We start from the raw sequence: 20324 nt of genomic DNA on the forward strand, positions 1-20324 counted from the left end.
CCAATAAATTAAAAGACATATAACCCAATCACCATGGATGCTCTTCAAAACAAACTCCGGGGAAAAAACTTCATGAAACAATTGGACATGTGAACACTGACCGAAACTTTGATGCTACTGCATAACTACTGTTAATTTTTAAGGTGTAATAATGGTATTTTGGTTATGTTAAAAATAATAAAGATATATTAAAAATACTTGTGGGTAAAATGGAATTTACTTCAAAATAATGTGGGGAAAAAGGAAAGAGTTGAAGATGTGGATAGAACGGTATTAGCCATGGGTGAATGGCTTTGAGGGCTGGGCAACAGGCAGCCTATTATACTATTCTGTCTACTTTGGCATATCTTTTAATTCTCCATAACAAAGAGGTTTTTTTTATTAAATGGCAAATACAACTTCTACCTACCCCATGATCTTTTGTAAATTCTTGTCTTCCTAAAAGTGGAACAAAAGCATTACTGATCTGTTTCATTTATGGGTCAATACGTGAAGGTAAAGATTATTACTACTCTTAATTATTACCCATTCTATAGAATTTTTTATTTAATATAAGTATACAGAAATTAGGTTTGGTAAAAAGTGAAATACACCATCACACAAGATAGTTCTTTAATGAATTCTAAGGAGGTAGGATAAAGGGCTCCAGAACTCTACACTATTAACTTGCAAAAGAAATAATTTTTCATTTTTAGCTAAATATCACTCTCATAAGAAAAGGCACAATGCTCAAAATTAAACAATAGAATCATTTCAAGTCTGAGCCTGCAAAAATGCAGACTTACAAAGTCCACAAGAGAATAATTCAACTTCCCTTTCTACTTTTCTGTTTTGCTTTGTTTTTTATTTTACCAGTATGTTTATAGATACTGTGTGCTAAAAATAATTTCACCACAATGTAATGGAACTAAGGATTAATAAAGATTATCCTAACTTTTAGCTTGGTACTTGGCAAAGGGTTGATGTTCAGCTGCTGAATGGATCAGAAAGATTCCTAAGATATTGTGACGCAGCAACTTTTTGGGTGGAATGGTTTCTCATGGCACATTTCCTCATAGAGTACTGCTACCTCTATCTTTTTGTGTGTGGAGGGTTTTGGTTAGTTTTTTTTGGCCGCGCCATGCGGCATGTGGGATCTTAGCTCCCCGACCAGGGATCGAACCTGTACCCCGTGCATTGGGAGCTGGGAGCGTGGAGTCTTAACCACTGGACCACCAGGGAAGTCCTGCTACCTCTATCTTTAAAACATAAGTCTAGATCCTTATTCAACATTTAGTTTATATTAGCAACAACTCCTAAACTGGAGACTGAGACAAAGAGCCCTAAAAAAAAAGTATTGCCAAACAAACAACAAAGACAAATTTTAAAAACATCAATAGTGGGACTTGACAGTTTTACCTAAACTTTATTCGTAATTAGATGTCTTGTCTAGTATATCATATGGCATCTGATAATTTTATGGTGAATCCAGAATTCTGGGGAAATTCAAAACGTTTAATTCGTATTAGCTATAACTTAATCTAGTAACCAGCCACACATACACATAACCCTGCATCCTCATTATATCAAATGTTAGTATCCAAGCAGTATTTCAAGCACCGTGATAAAGACTCTCTTTTCTTGAATTAAGAAAAACAGCTTATTTCTTCTTATTGCTGTACCAATAAAAGCATAAACAAGATAGATACATACCCAATGACAATGCTAAGATTTCACAAATTCTACTAAAACAGTCTAATTTTGTTCAGACAGGTTTACTAATATTACAGCTATCAAACAGCTCATTTTAGCAACCTACTAGCTTTTGCTGGTAAAACTTTGAAAAATCTGTATTTATTGCTATTTGATTATGTGCTATTAACCATGAAATAACATGAATTCAACCATACATATTTTATTACCTTTTTAACTTTTAAGAGTCTTCCCGATTCATTTTCCCAGCTACATTCAAAAGTAGTAAATGGTTTGTACACTCGATGGCCACAGTACTTTTTAAAAAGACGGGGAGGAATCCTCTAAAATATCAGAGTACATAGGACACTGTTCTCCCCACTTTACTCTGACATAATCAGGGCAGACAGGCTCCCCGAGGAAGAGCCCCTTTATGAAATTAAAACATACCACATACTATTCTCCAGAGGAGTAAATTCTATTTGGGCAGAATTATTAGCCTCACTCAAGTCATTTCACAGCAGAGAGAATAAACCGATCTATTGTATATACCATAATTACACTTTGCATGACTTCCTTCAATTAAAATCTTTACTTAAAGTAGCATCCATATAACAGTACAGAAATTTTAAAAGTCATTATCTAATATGACCTAATGATGCCTTCTCCTAACAAGGAATTAGTCTGAAAATGACTTCATATATTTCAAAGCAATTATTGGCATTAGGCCCTCCCCTCAGCAGTATTACACAATACGTTTGCAAGAGAAATGTATGTACATGGGTCAACATCACTTAATTCTGCATCTATCTGATATATATATATTCTGCATATATTCATTCATCTACCAAGAACAGAGTACTCTGAACCTCCAAACAAGGACTGGATATACTTTGCTCATATTAGAACTCATTAATTACCTAAGGATCTTGACTAAGATCTGATGTCTGGTAAGCAATTAGAAGGAATAAAAAGAGTTTTAATGACCTTTCTGACAAGTGCTGGTTAAGATCAACATCTCAGACATTCTTTGCACTAGACTGGCAGTTATAACCCTCACACTATCAATTTATTATTAGGTTAAACATAACCAAACAGGAAGGAGTGGAAAGCCCCATAGTTTTACAAGAAAACAAGAAAAATATCTGCGTATTTGTGTCATCTACAGCTAACTCCATCCATCTTGGAAAGTCTCTCCCACATGTACTAAAGAACAGGCCATTTCACAAAATACCACAGAAATCAGTGTTCAGGTTCATTACGATTTTGAAGTCTAACCCTCCAAATGTTTTCTACTTCAGAAAATTCTGGTCTTAAAAATCTTACACTTGGGGAATTCCCTGGTGATCCAGTGGTTGGGACTGAGCGCTTTCATTGCCGTGGGTGCGGGTCCGATCCCTGGTCAGGGAACTGGGATCCCACAGGACACACGGCCAAATAATAAGAGTAATAATAATAATAACAGCTTACACTTGGTGAGGCAGGGTAATAAAGAATTATAAGAGAAACTCTAAGTTAGTATATTAACGGTTGTAGTGTTAATTATACACACACACACACACACACGATAGAAAACAGAGGGCTAAAGAAGAAAATGGATTAACTGACCAAGGGATTCTCAGTACAATTTATACTAAGAACTTCTTTCCCTTTCAGGTCTCAGTTCTGTTGTTTAAAGCAGCACCTCTGAACAGGATAGCTCACTGATCCACAGTCTCTCAGACTTGGAGGTACAGTAAAACAATTTTCACTGCAACGCTTGTTTGGAATTCACTGCAAACAATAGATGAGAAGGGAAAAAAAGCTTTTTTTTTATTTTGGTTTTTTAAGAGGAAAAAAGGAGGAACAGCGTATTTGATAAAATATGAACAATTAGCTTTCCGCCCCAACATAAACTTGTGATATTATTTTTGGCTTCTCTTAATATAATTTTTTTTGCCTTTAAAAATCAGGCATTAGGGATTTCCCTGGTGGTGCAGTGGTTAAGAATCCGCCTGCCAGTGCAGGAGACGTGGGTTCGATCCCTGCTCTGGGAAGATCCCACATGCCGCGAAGCAACTAAGCCCGTGTGCCACAACTACTGAGCCTGAGCTCTAGAGCCCGTAAGCCACAACTACTGAGCCCGCATGTCACAATTACTGAAGCCCGCGCGCCTACAGCCCATGCTCTACAACAAAAAGAAGGGACCACAATGAGAAGCCTGCGCACCGCAACAAAGAGTAGCCCCCGCTCCCCACAACTAGAGAAAGCCCACACGCAGCAACGAAGACCCAACACAGCCAAAAATAAATAAAATAAATTTATTTTCTTAAAAAATCAGGCATTATACTTTAGTAGTCAGTCTTTTTTGAGTCACATCTCTCTCTGACCCTTTACTAGAAAAAGGCATTTGTGGACACATAGTATTGTGCAAACAATTTCCAAACACACATAGTGAAAATGTAAAGAAATAGAAAGATAAAAAACCAAATTCTGGAAAAGTTGTTAACTGTGGTGGAGAAGAAAGGCATTAAAATTGGAGGCTGTTCACAATAGGCTTTAACTGTATTGGTAGTGATTTATTAAACTGAGTGACAGGTGCCTAAGTGTTTTATTCTTTAAACCTTTTTATACACTATATTTTTTAAAACTTTGCTCAATTATTTTAATTGTAATCTGAATGCCTTCGGGCAGGGTATACACTCTCCAATTAGCCACAGTCACCACCATTTTCCTTACAGTAAACGAGGGTTCTTTAAAAGCCAAAGAAACTGGAATCCTCATACACTGCTGGTGGAAATATAAATCGGTGCAGCCGCTTTGGAAAACAGTCTGACAATTCCTCAAAATGTTAAGCACAGAGGTACCATATGACCCAGAAAGTCCACTCCTGAACATCTATCTAAGAGAAACAGAAACATATGTCCACAGAAAGACCTGTATACAGATGTTCAGAGCAACATTATTCATAATAGCCAAAAAGTGGAAACAACCCAAATATCCATCAACTGATGAATGGATAAACAAAATAGAATATGATGAAATATTATTCCACCATAAAAAGGAATAAGTACCAATAAATGCTATAACATGGATAAACCTCAAAAACATTACGCTAAGAAGAAGCCAATCACAGAAGACCACAAATTGTATTTCATTTGTATGAAATGTCCAGAATAGGTAAATCGCAAACCTAGAGACGGAACATAGATTAACAGTGTGATAAAGATGTCATAAAATTAAATAATTGTGCTGGTAAATATAATAAAAACCATTGAAACTGTTCATTTTAAAGGTATGAATTATATGATATGCTTATTATATCTCAATAAAGTAGTTTAAAAATAAACCAAAGACATCCATTCAGTCTAACTTTGGCTCCCAAATTGTGGTCTGAGGACTCCTGAGTTTCCTAGAGCTTCTCAGTGGGTCTTGAGGTCAAAACTATTTTCATAAAATACTAAGACATTTGCCTTCTTCACTGTGTTGATATTTGCATTGATGGTGCAAAAACAACGGTGGATAAAACTGCTGGCACCTTTGGCACAGTGACGCCAAAGTATATTAGTTACTGATAGTCAATGCATTCTTTATCTCCATACACGCACAGCAAAAACAAACAAGCAAACTTTACCGTATGAGTTGTGGGCCAAACTAGTCACTCTTTTTAATAGAACAGCCTTTCTCCTAGAAATGACTGTCAATACCTATCGGAAAATGCATTCCCATTTCCAAACTCACAGAAACATAACTTTCATAACACAACTGTTTCATAAAGTGGAGGCTGCCACTCTCCATGAGAAATCACACCTCACTCCCTTTGAAAACATTTTAAGTATCTCAATTTTTTAGCCAGAGTGAGCAGCAAAGGCCTGTCTGGTGGGTAGAGGAGGGAATGAGGCAAAAGGCAGAAGATAAAACTTAGCCTAAGAAACTGTTTTGTCCTATCATGGTGACAAGCACTAGCATTAACATTTTATTATAAGATAAAATTTTAATGTTTTAAGACATAATTCAAACAAAATAAGGCTTAAAGATGTATTTAGCTATTTAAAAAGGGACTGTTCTACATCATGGTATTATTGTAACTAGTGATAAAAGGGACTTAAAGGGCTCCTAAATGTGAAGAATCACACACTGAGAATCACACTTGTAAAAATCTACTAAGAATAGATAATGAATTAGTCACTTATTAGCCCTAAAAGATGATTTGTAAATATAGTGCTGAAGATTTGGGAAAGCCCATGGACCAGTCTAGAAAACTAAATTGGTTTAGTGCAAAAGGGTAATTCGAAAAAGACATTTAACGTACTACTAGTATAAGCAGTATGGCTCTGCAAGAGAAAACAAATAGATCAAATCTGTCAATGTGTATCTAGTACTATATATAGAAGAAAAAGACCCAACTGGTGGATACAAGTGTTTCAGTCTCTAGGGTGTTTGAGTAGAGTGCTGTGGAATAGAAAGAGTCTGTCCTTAATCTTCTCCATATTTAATAAAACGTCCCTTTGTTCTTACCCTATGTTCACAAGCAATGTTTTAACCTGGCTTCCCCAGTTGGTTGATACTACGGAGAAGCCCGGATGACAGGGATTAATATTTTGTTCACTGTAAACTTAAAATTAAGGGGCTATCTCTCTAACACATGGCATGTTAGTCCCTAAGAGCCCCACCAACTTTGGGCAAACTAGATAAAATAAAGTTTCTGACTTTGCAAAGCTGAAATTTTTCTAGAACTAGGTAATTTCTTGATAGGCATGTATACTCAAGTACTGAATATATTTTGGTTTAAACATTTTTTAGGGGGCTTCCCTGGTGGCCCAGTGGTTGAGAAATCTGCCTGCTAATGCAGGGGACACGGGTTCGAGCCCTGGTCTGGGAGGATCCCACATGCCGCGGAGCAACTAGGCCCGTGAGCCACAACTACTGAGCCTGCACGTCTGGAGCCTGTGCTCCGCAACAAGAGAGGCCACAATAGTGAGAGGCCTGCGCACCGCGATGAAGAGTGGCCCCCGCTTGCCACAACTAGAGAAAGCCCTCGCACAGAAACGAAGACCCAACACAGCAAAAATAAATTAATAAACTAATAAACTCCTACCCTCAACATCTATTTAAAAAAAAAAAAAATCCGCCTGCCAATGTAGGGGACGTGGGTTCGAGCCCTGGTCCGGAAAGATCCCACATGCCACAGAGCAGCTAAGCCCATGTGCCGCAACTACTGAGCCTGTGCTCTAGACCCCGCGAGCCACAACTACTGAAGCCCATGTGCCACAACTACTGAAGCCCGTGCGCCTAGAGCCCATGCTCCACAATGAGAAGCCACTGCAATGAGAGGCCCATGCACCGCAACGAAGAGTAGCCCCTGCTCGCCGCAACTGGAGAAAGCCCTCGCGCAGCAACGAAGACCCAACGCAGTCAAAAATAATAAATAAACAAAATAAATTTTAAAAAAAATTTTACTTCCTTTATGAAGTTATAGCTCACAAACATACCATGGACTACAACTTGAATACAGGCCATAATAACAGTAACAGTAAGAGTCAAAGTAATAGCTAACTTTTTACATAAGGTTAACTGTACACCAGGCACTGCCACTTTACATATTTTAACTCACTTAATCCTCATAACAACCTATAGGCAGATACTACTATAATCTCCACTTTACTGAGGCAGAGGACAATTACGTAACTTGCTCCACATCACACACGTTAAGTAGCAGAGCTGAGGTTCAGTCCAGGATGTCTGACTCCAAAGTCAGCATTTCTTAATCTCGTTAGCCATGTACAATCAATTTTCTGAATTTTAAGCATCTTATTTTTCAAAACAGTTTTGAAATTCCACATATATAGCACAGCAAAAATGTTTCCCAAATTCCCATGATTAAGCTGTTAAGCTGAAAATGGTCTTCCTCATTTAACCATGACTTTTATTAGCTTTAATAAGCACAAACATCAAACCATGAAACTTTCAGAAGTTAATGCAAAATTAATCAGAAAAATATACAAACTATTGTTATAAAATGTATACATGTTCACTTTCAAAGTATACTAACTTAGGTTGTAAGTATACATACAAAACTAGTCATAGTTTTATATTAATAGGATTGGATACTATTCTAAAAACAAGGATATTGTAGCTTTTAAAGGAAAAACATTAATTTGAGCCTTTCTGACTAGTGATTTAGACTGACCAAACCACTTTTTTTAATGTTAGTTTCAAATCCCTGGCTCTCTGCTATTGGGTTGGCCGAAAGGTTCGTTCGCTTTTTTCCTTAAGATGGCTCTAATAGCACTTAGTTGTCTTTAACTTCATTCGAAACAATTTTGTTAGACTGTATTGTGACAGCTGTCATATCAGTGTGCATTTAAAAAAGACATTAAAATTGGTGAATTTTTGTGTAGCCATTTTAATATTGAAGATGGAAGGAAAGCAGCAACATTTTTGGCATATTATACTTTATTATTTCAAAAATGGTAAAAACACAACTGAAATGTCAAAAAAGATTCGTGCAGTTAATGGAGAAGGTGCTGTGACTGATCAAATATGTCAAAAGTGGTTTGCAAGGATTCGTGCTGGAGAATCCTCGCTGGAGGATGCTCTGTGTTTGGGTAGACCAGGTGAAGTTGACAGCAATCAAATTGAGACATTAATTGAGAACAGTCAGCGTTATACCACGCGGGAGATAGCCGACATACTCAAAATATCCAAATCAAGCGTTGAAAATCATTCACACCATATTGGTTATGTTAATTGCTTTGATGTTTGGGTTCCACATAAGTTAAGCAAGAAAAACCTTCTTGACCGTATTTCCACCTGCGATTCTCTACTTAAACGTACTGAAAACGTTCCGTTTTTAAAACAAATTGTGACGGGCGATCAAAGTGGATACTGTACAATAATGGGGAATGGAAGAGACTGTGGGGCAAGTGAAATGAACCACCACCAACCACATCAAAGGACGGTCTTCACCCAAAGAAGGTGATGTTGTGTATATGGTGGGACTGGAAGGGAATGCTCTATTATGAGTTCCTTCTGGAAAACCAAACGATTAATTCCAACAAGTACTGCTCCCAACTAGACCAACTGAAAGCAGCACTCAATGAAAAGCGTCCGGAATTAGTCAACAGAAAACACGTAATCCTCCATCAGGATAACTCAAGACTGCATGTTTCTTTGATGACCAGGCAAAAACTGTTACAACTTGGCTGGGAAGTTCTGATTCATCCGCCGTATTCACCAGAAATTGCATCTTCGGATTTCCATTCATTTCGGTCTTCACAAAATTCTCTTAATGGAAAAAATGTCAATTCCCTGGAGGACTGTAAAAGGCACCTTGAACAGTTCTTTGCTCAAAAAAATAAAAGGTTTTGAGAAGATGGAAATATGAAGTTGCCTGAAAAATGGCAGAAGGTAGTGGAACAAAAGGGTGACTATGTTGTTCAATAAAGTTCTTGGTGAAAATGAAAAATATGTCTTTTACTTTTACTTAAAAACTGAAGGCACTTTTTGGCCAACCCAATACAAGTATACCTCCTATAAAACCGTAACTTGTTGTATGGATTAGTCATTCTACAAACTAGACGGTAATTAACCTTAACTTTGTAATTTGTGCTTTCCCTCCTATTTTTTTCTTTTAATGGAGTCAACATATACCACTGAACTGCTACATCCCAAAATTTCTGTTTTCCCTTTTCACCTTGATATTACGTTAAAAGAAAAAGTGCTTCTCATGAGGTGGTCTTCTGTCATACTAGTAATGTTCTTGTTTTTAATCTGGGCGCCAGTTATAGGACTGCTCAACTTATGAAAATTCATCAAGCTATATATACTTTTCTGTATGTATAGTATGTACTTCAATAAAGAGTTGTTTTTTAAGCAGCTGTGCTTCCTAACTTTACTTCACCAAAAGCCATTACATACCAACCTTATTGACAGTTGTCATTTCTAAAAGTTTTTTTTTTTTTATCAGACAGTACTCTACAGCACTGAGTTAATATTCAATCTCTGTTTTCAGCACACGTAAAAAGAGTCATCCAAGATACTCTATGGAACCAAAAAGTGCTATTTAATTCTTTCACAAATCCCTAAGATTTAAAGGTCTCTAAAGGAAAGAAAACATTTTTTAAAAAAGCTTCTATGTGCTCATTTTATTCTCACAATTACCTCATCAGGTACACACTTGTGGATGGAGCCACAACGATACATCTCCCACCCCAAATGCTTTCCTGATTTGACACTAACTTTCCTCCACCCTAAGACAGATGAGTCTATGTTTCCTCTTCTTGAAACTGTGTAGAGTTTTATACCAGACTTGAGCAAGAAAATGTGACAAAAATGACACCGTGTGACTTCCAAGGTTAGAATATCAAAGGCGATACTTCTTCCACCTGGCTTTCTCGTGCTCTCAGGACGCTTGCCTTTGGAACCTGCCACCAGACTGTGAGCAGGCGTTCTGCCCACAGCCCCAGAGACCTCTCCAGCCAACAGATGGCACCAACTGCCAGACCCAGGTGAGTCTTCGAGTCTTCCCAGTAGGCCCCAGACAGCATGGAGCAGAGCAAGCCGTGCCCGCTGCACCCTGTCTCAATTCCTGACCCACAAAAACCAGGAAATAATGCACGGTTATTGTCGTTTTAAACCACTAAGCTTTTGAGGTAATTTGTTACACAGCAACAGAAAATGAAAACACTTTACAAATAAAAAACACAGGTAGATAACCATGCCAGCGAGTGGCAGAGCCAGAATTTGAATCCATCAGCCTGTATAAAAAGCCCATATTCTTTCTACCAGAGGGTACTGCCTCCAAGTTTGTTCAGAGTCGCCCACATTGCCAAAGATAGCCATAGTCTTCAGATTGGAAGCTCTAAGAGCAATAAACAGCCCCCAAATTAATGTTTTCAATTAACACTCAGGACAACAGGTCATTCAGTTAGTAGGCTCAAAATCCCAGCACCTTTCTTGACACATCTATACCCTTCCCACCCTAATAATGGCATATCCCAGAGATGCTTAAGAAATATTTCTACATCAATAACAATAAACCTGAACATTTACAGAACACTTTACAAAGCACTTTAACAATCACTAATTTGATCTCACAGAGGTGTGAGACAGGTAAGGCACGTATCTTACAGATAAGGCTCAAAAAAGTTAAAAATATATACTCCAATAAAAAATAATTTTTAGGGCTTCCCTGGTGGCACAGTGGTTGAGAGTTTGCCTGCCAATGCAGGGGACGTGGGTTTGTGCCCCGGTCCGGGGAGATCCCACATGCCGCGAAGTGGCTAGGCCCGTGAGCTGTGGCTGCTGAGCCTGCGCGTCTGGAGCCTGTGCTCCGCAACGGGAGAGGCCACAACAGTGAGAAGCCCGCGTACCACAAAAAAAAAAAAAAAAAACTAACTACAATAACATAAGTAGGGATTCTATTTCAGATTTTCTGACTCCAAGGCCAGTGCTCTTTTCAATGCAATTCAACTTGAAAGAACCTTTACGGAGTACCTTCCGGGTATATTTCCATATACAGCACTGCTCTACAAGTACTCTGAAGCACCTACTTTGTGCAAGGCATCATGGCGGGCACCATGTGTTCTCCACTTCCAGGATCGGCACAAAAACATCTCTGATAGAGCTGATCTCTGCAAACAGCCAGTCTTTTCCCCACTCTAACCTATTCTCTGCATTGCCATCCAACAGCTCTTCCGAATCCACCTCCTTAATCACAATAATTAAAAAACTGTCAAAGATGACATCCTACCCATAAAAATACAGGCCAAATCTCATCTGCTTTCAAGGTCTTCTGTAAACTGACTCCAACTTACGTGATTAAATTAATTTTCCCGCACTTGCTGAGAAAAACCAAATTAATCTCTTCCTTCCTTCCCCACATTCAATTTCTTTACAACCTCTTGCCCTCTCTTTTCTTCATACTACCACCCAAATCCAGAACTGATGCTCAAGTATTCATCCCCAACCCCTGACAGAGAGTCTCTTCCCTCCAAGACCTTAAAATCTACTGTTAAGCTACAATTAATAATTCAAAATAATGTATAATAATTAAATTAGGTAGTACAGATTATAGTTCATGAGGCCTTAAAAGAGAGGGATCACTAAGGGCTGCAAGAATGTCTTCAGGAAGAAAATAGCACTTGAAATGAGCTCTAAGTGACAGACAGGATGAGAATTGGCAGAAGTAAAAACAACACACACTGAGGAACAACCTAAAAGCCTTCCCTTTTACCCGACTTCTTCCCGTTCACATCTTACCTAAGCCTCCAGCCAGTACCACCTCCTCAAGAAGCCTTCCTCAGTTACTTCACAATCTAACCGACACTCTCTTCTCGGACCTTCCAATACCATTACTGCCTACAACACGCATTCTGGCACTCAGTCATTCCGTATTACAGGCCTCGTCTATCTGGCAGCAATATGTCTCCACATAGTAAGCATTCAATATTTGTTCAACTGAACTCAGTTCAGCAGCCATTGTTGCTTTCCGCCATTTAAAAATCCATTGATCGTAACACTGTTTAACTTACCGGGCATCTCCTTTGGAAAGATTGGTATTTACAGGATTGAGAATAACCTTGTTTGCATCTACATCCACCACACATTTGGTATGCAAGTCAATTTCTGCAGATTAAAAAAAAGAAAAAAAATTAGTCATTTTGAAGTAATTTATGTCAGAAAAAAGCTTTTGACAAAAAATCCAACACTCCTCTATGATAAAAACTCAACAAACTAGAAACAGAAGGGAACTTCCTCAACCTGATAAAGGGCATCTAAAATACCTGCGGCTAACATCACACGTAACAGTAAAAGACTGAACGGCTTACCCTCTGGCATCAGAAATAAGACAAGGATGTCTACTACTGCAACTTCCGTTCAAAACTGGACTAGAATTTCTGGTCAGGGCAGTTAGGCAAGAAAAACTAATAAAAGGCATCCAGATTGGAAAGAAAAAATAAAACTACCTTTATTTGCACACTATATGATCTTACATATAGAAAATCTTAAAGAATCCACTAAAAACTACTAGAATAAACAACTTCTGCAAAGTTGTAGGATACAAGATTAATATACAAAAATCAGCTGTGTTTCTATACACCAGCAATAAAAAATCCAGAAATGAAATTAATAAAACAATTTCATTTATAACATCAAAAAGGTTCAAATACTTAGGTATAAATTTAAAAGAAGTACAAAATATATACACTGAAAATTCCAAGACATTGTTGAAAGAAATTAAACATTTAAACAAACAGAAAAACAACTTATGTTCATGAATTGAAAGACTTAATTCTATTAGGATAGCAATACTCCCCCAATTGGTCTATAAAAATTCAAGGCAATCCCTATTAAAATCCAAGTTAACTTTTTTTCAAAAGTTAACAAGCTGATCCTAAAAATCTATATGGAAATACACAAGACCTAGAACAGCCAAAAAATCTTGAAGAACAAAATACAAAGACGACAACTCAACAATTTCAAACTTACTAAACAACTACAGTAATTGTGGTACTAATATAAGGATAGAAGGATAGACATATAGATCAATGGAACAGAGAGTACAGAATTATACTCTCATATTTATGGCCAAATGATTTTGATGACAGTGCCAAGAAATTCAATGGAGAAAGTATAGCCTTTTCAACAAATAGTGCTGGGACAACCTCATCAAAATGAAAAATTTTGTTCTTCAAAGGACACCATCAAGAGGGTAAAAAGACAATCCACACCAAAAAACAAACAACCCAATCAAAAAATGGGCAGAAGACCTAAATACACATTTCTCCAAAGAAGACATACAGATGGCCAAGAGGCAAATGAAAAGATGCTCAACATTGCTAATTATTAGAGGAATGCAAATCAAAACTACAATGAGATATTACCTCACACCAGTCAAAACGGCCATTATCAAAAAATCTACAAACATGCTGGAGAGGGTGTGGAGAAGAGAGAACCCTCTTACACTGTTGGTGGGAATGTAAATTGATACAGCCACTATGGACAGCAGTATGGAGGTTCCTTAAAAAAACTAAAAATAGGAGACTTCCCAACGGTCCAGTGGTTAAGACTCCATGCTTCCACTGCAGGGGGCATGGGTTTGATCCCTGGTCAGGGAACTAAGATCCCACACGCCATGCAATCAAAAAAAGAAAAAAAAAAGAAAAAACTAAAAATAGAGCTACCATATGATCCAGCAATCCCACTCCTGGGCATATGTCTGGAGAAAAACGTGGTTCGAAAGGATACATGCATCCCAATGTTCACTGCAGCACTGTTTACAACAGCCAAGACATGGAAGCAACCTAAATGTCCATCAACAGATGAATGTATAAAGAAGATGTGGTATATACATACAATGGAATATTACTCAGCCATTAAAAAGAATGAAATAATGCCATTTGCAGAAACATGGATGGAGTTGGAGATTATCATACTAAGTAAAGTCAGACAGAAAAAGACAAATAGCATATGATATCTCTGATATGCAGAATCTAAAAAAAATGATACAAATGAACTTATCTACGAAACAGAAACAGACTCACAGACTTAGAGAATGAATTTATGGTTACCAGGGGGAAGGGTGCAGGGGGGAGGGATAGGTTAGGAGTTTGGGATTGACAAGTACAAACTGTTATATTTAAATCAGATAACCAATAAGGACCTACTGTAAAAAAAAATACATAATTTTTTTTAAAAAGAGAAAAAAAGAATTCTTGGGAAAACAACAATCCACAAAATTAACAAAATATTTGTGAATCATATATCAAATAAGGAACTTGCATCAGAAAATATAAAGAACTCCTACAACTCAATTTAAAAAATTTTAAATGAATTTTTAAAAATTCAATTTTTAAAATGGGCAAAGAACTTGAACAGACATCTCTCCAAAAAAGATACAGAAATGGCTAATGAGCACAAGAAAAGATGCTCAACATCATTAGACAATGGGGAAATGCAAATCAAAACCACAATGAGATACCACTTCACACCCACTAGCATAACTCTAACCAAAAAGATAACAACTTAAACTAATATAATATTGTAAGTCAATTATATTTCAATTAAAAAAGAAAAAATAATAAAGTGTAAATTGGATGTCAAAAAAGAGACAGGTAAGTATAGGTGAGGACATGGAAAAATTGGAAACTTCATACATTACTGGTGGGAAAGTAAAATGATGCAGTCACTTTGGAAAATAGTCTGGCAGTTTTTCAATGATTAAACACAGAATTAGTATATGACCCAGAAATTCCCACTCCTAGGCATATACCCAAGAGAAACCTATGTCCATACAAAAGTTTCTACATGAATGTTCATAGCAGTATTATTTGGCTACTCATAACAGCTAAAAAGTGGAAACAATCCAAATGTCCATCAACTAATGAATGGATAAATGTGGTATATCCATAAAATGGAACACTATTTGGCTATTAAAAGGAATAAGGTACTGACACATACTACAACATAGATGAAGCTTGTGCTAAGTAAAAGAAGGCAGTACAAAGGACCACATATTGTATGACTTTACTTATTTCTAATGTTCTGAACAGGCAAACAGAGACAGAAAATAGACTAGTTATTGCCCAGAGCTGAGAAGTGACTGCTAGTGGGTACAGGATTCTCTTGGGGGTGATGAAGATGTACTAAAATTGTGCTGATTGTTTTCACAACTGCATGAGCACAATAAAACAACTGAATTGGGGACTTCCCTGGTGGTGCAGTGGTTAAGGATCCGCCTGCCAATGCAGGAGATACGGGTTCAAGCCCAGGTCTGGGAAGATCCCACATGCTGCAGAGCAACTAAGCCCGTGTGCCACAACTACTGAGCCTGCGCTCTAGAGCCCACGAGCCACAACTACTGAAGCCCACGTGCCACAACTACTGAAGCCCGTGTGCCTAGAGCCTGTGCTCTGCAACAAAGAGAAGCCACCGCAATGAGAAGCCCGCGCACCGCAACAAAGAGTAGCCCCCGCTCCCGCAACTAGAGAAAGCCCACATGCAGCAACGAAGACCCAACACAGCCAATAAATAAATAAATAATTTTTTTTAAGTTTAAAAAATAAAAAAGCACTGAATTGGTTGAATTATATCATACGTGAACTATATCTCAATAAAGAGAAACATGGCCACATCATGTTTATGTTCTTATATTCTTCAAAATTTCTGACCCAAAGTATGAAACTGTTTCTGTTTGCCTTATCTCTATTACCCAAAGATATGCTCTAAGGAAAGAAACTGCACTACGCTGGAGTCATTTTGTATTTCCCTAAGAACCTTGGCCAAATGTCAATGTCAAACTCATTATAACTTTAGAGTATCTGCACTGCCAGGAAAGATGATTTCTTTTTTGTTTCCTTTAACTTATATAATTGAGACAAATGCAAACAAAAACAAAAATTTCCCTCCCGGTGCCTACCACTCAACCTTTCTCACATCAGTTATTCTACATTTGTTCTCAAAGATATAATCTAGAAGTACCAAAAATTTAGTGGTCTTTCTTTTAGCCAATACATTTTTCAGGCAAAGAGAAACTGAAAACATCAGACATATGTTTTACCCAGGTGTGGAAGACTAACCTGGAAAGGCAGATGTCTCACTGTGGTCAACTAGTAGGAAAGCCTATTTCTAATACTTTGTGTTTAAATCCACTCTATACTACCACAGAAATGCTGCAGGAAAGCCTCAGCCACAATGCAAAAACTTTTCAAACATGCATTTTTACTTCCTTCTTTCCTTAGGCCCAGAGCTCAAGAAAGTTTGCAAAGAGATATGGGAACATATGTATATGTATAACTGATTCACTTTGTTATAAAGCAGAAACTAACACACCATTGTAAAGCAATTATACTCCAATAAAGATGTTTAAAAAATTAAAAAATAAAAACACTTCACACCCTAAAAAAAAAAAGGTTTGCAATCAACCCCTTAATGACCTCTGACCATATTGTATTGGCTGACCCTGTGCTGTCAAATCTATATTATACACAAATGCTTTATCAAGGCTCCAGAAACTGTACTGACTCAGAATCTCCATCTCACCACCCACCACAAAGTTAGATATTAGTTTCTTGCAAGAACCTTAGGTCTGAGCAAAGGAACTGCATGTATAGTTCTGCACGCAAAAGTACTCATCTAGAATGCATGCCTGCAAAGCCGTAAATCAAATATCTCCCCCGCCCCCACTAGAGTTTTGCCTTCATTTCAGATGATCTGGAATTGAAAAAGGATTCAAACGTTTTCTTCCAATATTTGTAGGCTTTTTCCCTATACTCTTCACAGCTCCTCCATCCTGCCCCTCATGACTTCATTAGACACACTAATAGTTTGAAAGCATTAAATGGCATGATTCAGGAACCAATCCCTGGAAAATCCTATATAATTCAAAGAATCACCTAATAACTAATATATCCAACCTAAACTCATTTTGTCCTAAAGAGTACAACACTTACAAACGTCCCTACATTTAACCCCCAGTGGAGGTGGCCTTCAAAATATAAACAACTATCTTCACTTCTTTATTAGCTCAGTTTTTATTACCAAACAAAATTCCCACCCTAACGCTGTTAAAAGAAGGCTTTTCACAAGACTGTTTAGAATATGGGTGGAACATCTAGGACACACACTCAAGCAAATAAGAGCAGTGAGATTTGAGGAGAGTTTAAAGGTCAGATATATGAAAAGCATTTTATCACCAAATGCCACCAATGCTTGAATGAAACTATACTGCTACAAAACTCTAAATATGACACTTTCTCCATGGAAAACTTCTTGCTCTATACTGCTTAGAAAGCAAAGCTGTGATTAAATATTAATTGACTAAATAGCAATACCAAATTTAGGCCTTAAATTTAAGGTGAATTTAAAAAAGAAAAAAAAATTTTTTAACACCTACCAAAAATCCAAAACATAAACATCTTCCTCTTAGTTTGGAACAATACTTAGATTAAAAAGATTAATACCCAGCTGCTATGCACTACCTTTGCAAAAACAGCATTAAAGTACACCCATGTTCACAGCAGTATTCACAATAGCTAAAAGGTGGAAGCAACCCAACTTTCCATCAATGGATGAACGGATAAACAGAATGTGGTATATATATTCAATGGAAGATTATTTAACCTTAAAAAAAGAATGAAATTCTGCTAAAACATGGATGAACCTTGAAGACATTATGCTAAGTAAAATGAACCAGTCCCAAAGGATAAGTTTTGTAGGATTCCACTTATATGAGACACCTAGAGTAGTCAAACTCATAGAGATAAAAAGTATAATGGTAGTTGCCAGGGGCTGGGCTAAAGGAGTTAGTATCTCATGGGCATGGAGTTTCAGCTCTGCAATATAAAAAAGTTCTAGAGATGGATGGTGGTGACGGTTGTACAACAATGTGAACGTACCTAATGCCACTGAGCTGTACCCTTAAAAATGGTTTAAGATGGTAAATTTTATGTTATATCTATCTTACCACAATAAAAAATAGCACTAAATACTCATTATTATAATAAGTAACATATGGACAACAGTTTATTCTCAGTGAAGCCTAAAATTATGAGATTGGGATTTAATTAGTACTATGTCTGAAAACCAATAAAAAACCAGAGTGATCTTCGAGTTAAGTAGTGCTGTAAGTTTAGGTCATGACTAATCAAGCTTTATAGTACTCAGAATCATGAATTCTTTGATGTATTCACGAGTCCTTTAAAAAAGAAACAGAGGGACTTCCCTGGTGGTGCAGTGGTTGGGAATCCGCCTGCCAATGCAGGGGACACAGGTTTTATCCCTAGTCCAGGGAGATCCCACATGTCGCAGAGCAACTAAGCCCGTGCACCACAACTACTGAGCCTGCACTCTGGGGCCTGCGAGCCACAACTATTGAAGCCCATGCGCCTAGAGCCCATGCTCCACAAGAGAAGCCACCACAATGAGAAGCCTGCGCACCAAAACGAAGAGTAGCTCCCGCTCGCCGCAACTAGAGAAAGCCCGTGCACAGCAACGAAGACCCAACAAAGACCCAATGCAGCCAAAAATAATATTTTTTTAAAAAAATAGAAAGAAAGAGAGAAAGAGAGGAAGAAAGAAAGGAGGAAGGAAAGAAAGTTAATTTAGTCCACTAACATTAAAGATCCCATATTATTTCCCAAACAGGATCTTTTTCTAGGTCAAGTTCCTCAAGGTGAATAAAATATCAACAGCTGATAATTCAGCTTACTCAGCCAGCAAATTAGTCACCTTGTAAAAGTGAATAATAATTTGAAACAAGTCTTTCTTCAATGCATAAATCAGCTATGGCTCTTTCTTCAATGACATCATAGTCAAAGATAGGTGGGGCGTGGGAGACTCCCTTTATATAACTCATATTCCATCTGGGGAAATGCATCATTCTCAGTGTGGACAAAATAATTCTGAGTTGCCCATTCAGTAACCTGCTTTTCTAATTCTCCAGAAAATTATTAGTAATTTTCAAACAAAATCTACTACTCAGAAATATAAATGAACCTCCCTTTACCTATGTCACATTCCTAAAAAGCTATAACTTACTGTTAAATTCACTAGGGTCCATTTTTAAAAGGAAGATAGTAAATTATTTGTAAGAGTCACATTTTAATTAAATTGAAAATTTTGCATGCTATATATGGTTCTATTTTCAACTAAATTGTGTCATGTGCCTAATATTTTTACATGTCTATGCATGCTGATGATATTCATAACTCATATTTCATGTATGAAGCACTTGTTTTCCCAACTGGAATGTAGTATTCTTACTTGCAGAATAGGGAATAAGACTTATAGTTCTTTACTACACTTACAAGTTGCTTGGGACCCACTGACCCAAGGTAAAAGAAAATTAGGTGATGCCACAGAGGTAAAAAACCAATTGGTAGTTTGCTTTCTAGTAAGAGATATATAAAATATCCTAATCACCTACTTTTATGTTTTTACCAGTGAACATGAGAATCTATTCAATAAACAAAAGATAAAATATAACGGAGTTCTAATACAGCTAAAGAAAAAACTGAGGAATGAAGGAAGATCCAAGACACGATGCCTGATGGGGTAATACCAAAATAATTGAAATAATCTTATGTGGCCCAAAACATAAAATGTGTATTTTCAAGAAACCAATCAACTTCAGAGGGTTAGAAAGCAGGTATTTAAAAACTTATAAGGCAAAACCAGAATAGCCAGACCAATCTTGAAAAAGAAGAACAAAGTAGAAGGACTACACTCACCAATTTCAAACTTACTACAAAGCTACAGTAATCAAGACAGTGTGATACTAACCTAAGGACAGACGTATAAATCATTGGAATAGACTTGAGAATCCAGACGTATGCTGTCACATTTATGGTCAACTAATTTTCAACCAGGGTGCCAAGACAATCCAATGGGGAAAGTATAGTCATTTCAACAAATGGTGATGGGACAACTGGGTATTCACATGCAAAAAGACAAAATTGGACCTCTACCTCACACCACATTCAAAAATTAACACCAAACAGATCAAAGTCCTAAATAAGTAAAAGAACTAAAACTATAAAACTCTTAGAAGAAAACATAGGCATTAAATCCACATGACCTTGGGTTAGGCAATGGTTTCTTAGATATCAAATCAAAAGCACAAGCAACAAAAGAAAAAAACAGATAAATTGGACCACATCAAAATGAAAAAC

The 20324-nt window shown here is 37.2% G+C and overlaps 1 protein-coding gene across 1 annotated transcript in view; it reads right to left on the bottom strand.

Moving 5' to 3' along the window:
- Positions 1-20324, bottom strand: part of KIF13B (kinesin family member 13B) — a 186663-nt gene that overhangs the window by 156087 nt on the left and 10252 nt on the right. The window contains exon 2 of the mRNA XM_082842622.1: positions 12186-12279. Coding sequence (XP_082698748.1) covers positions 12186-12279 — 94 coding nt within the window. The remainder of the gene's footprint in view (positions 1-12185; positions 12280-20324) is intronic.

Source organism: Leucopleurus acutus, assembly GCF_964270905.1.
Source record: "Leucopleurus acutus genome assembly, chromosome: 7".
In the NCBI taxonomy this organism is placed as follows: Eukaryota; Metazoa; Chordata; class Mammalia; order Artiodactyla; family Delphinidae; genus Leucopleurus; species Leucopleurus acutus.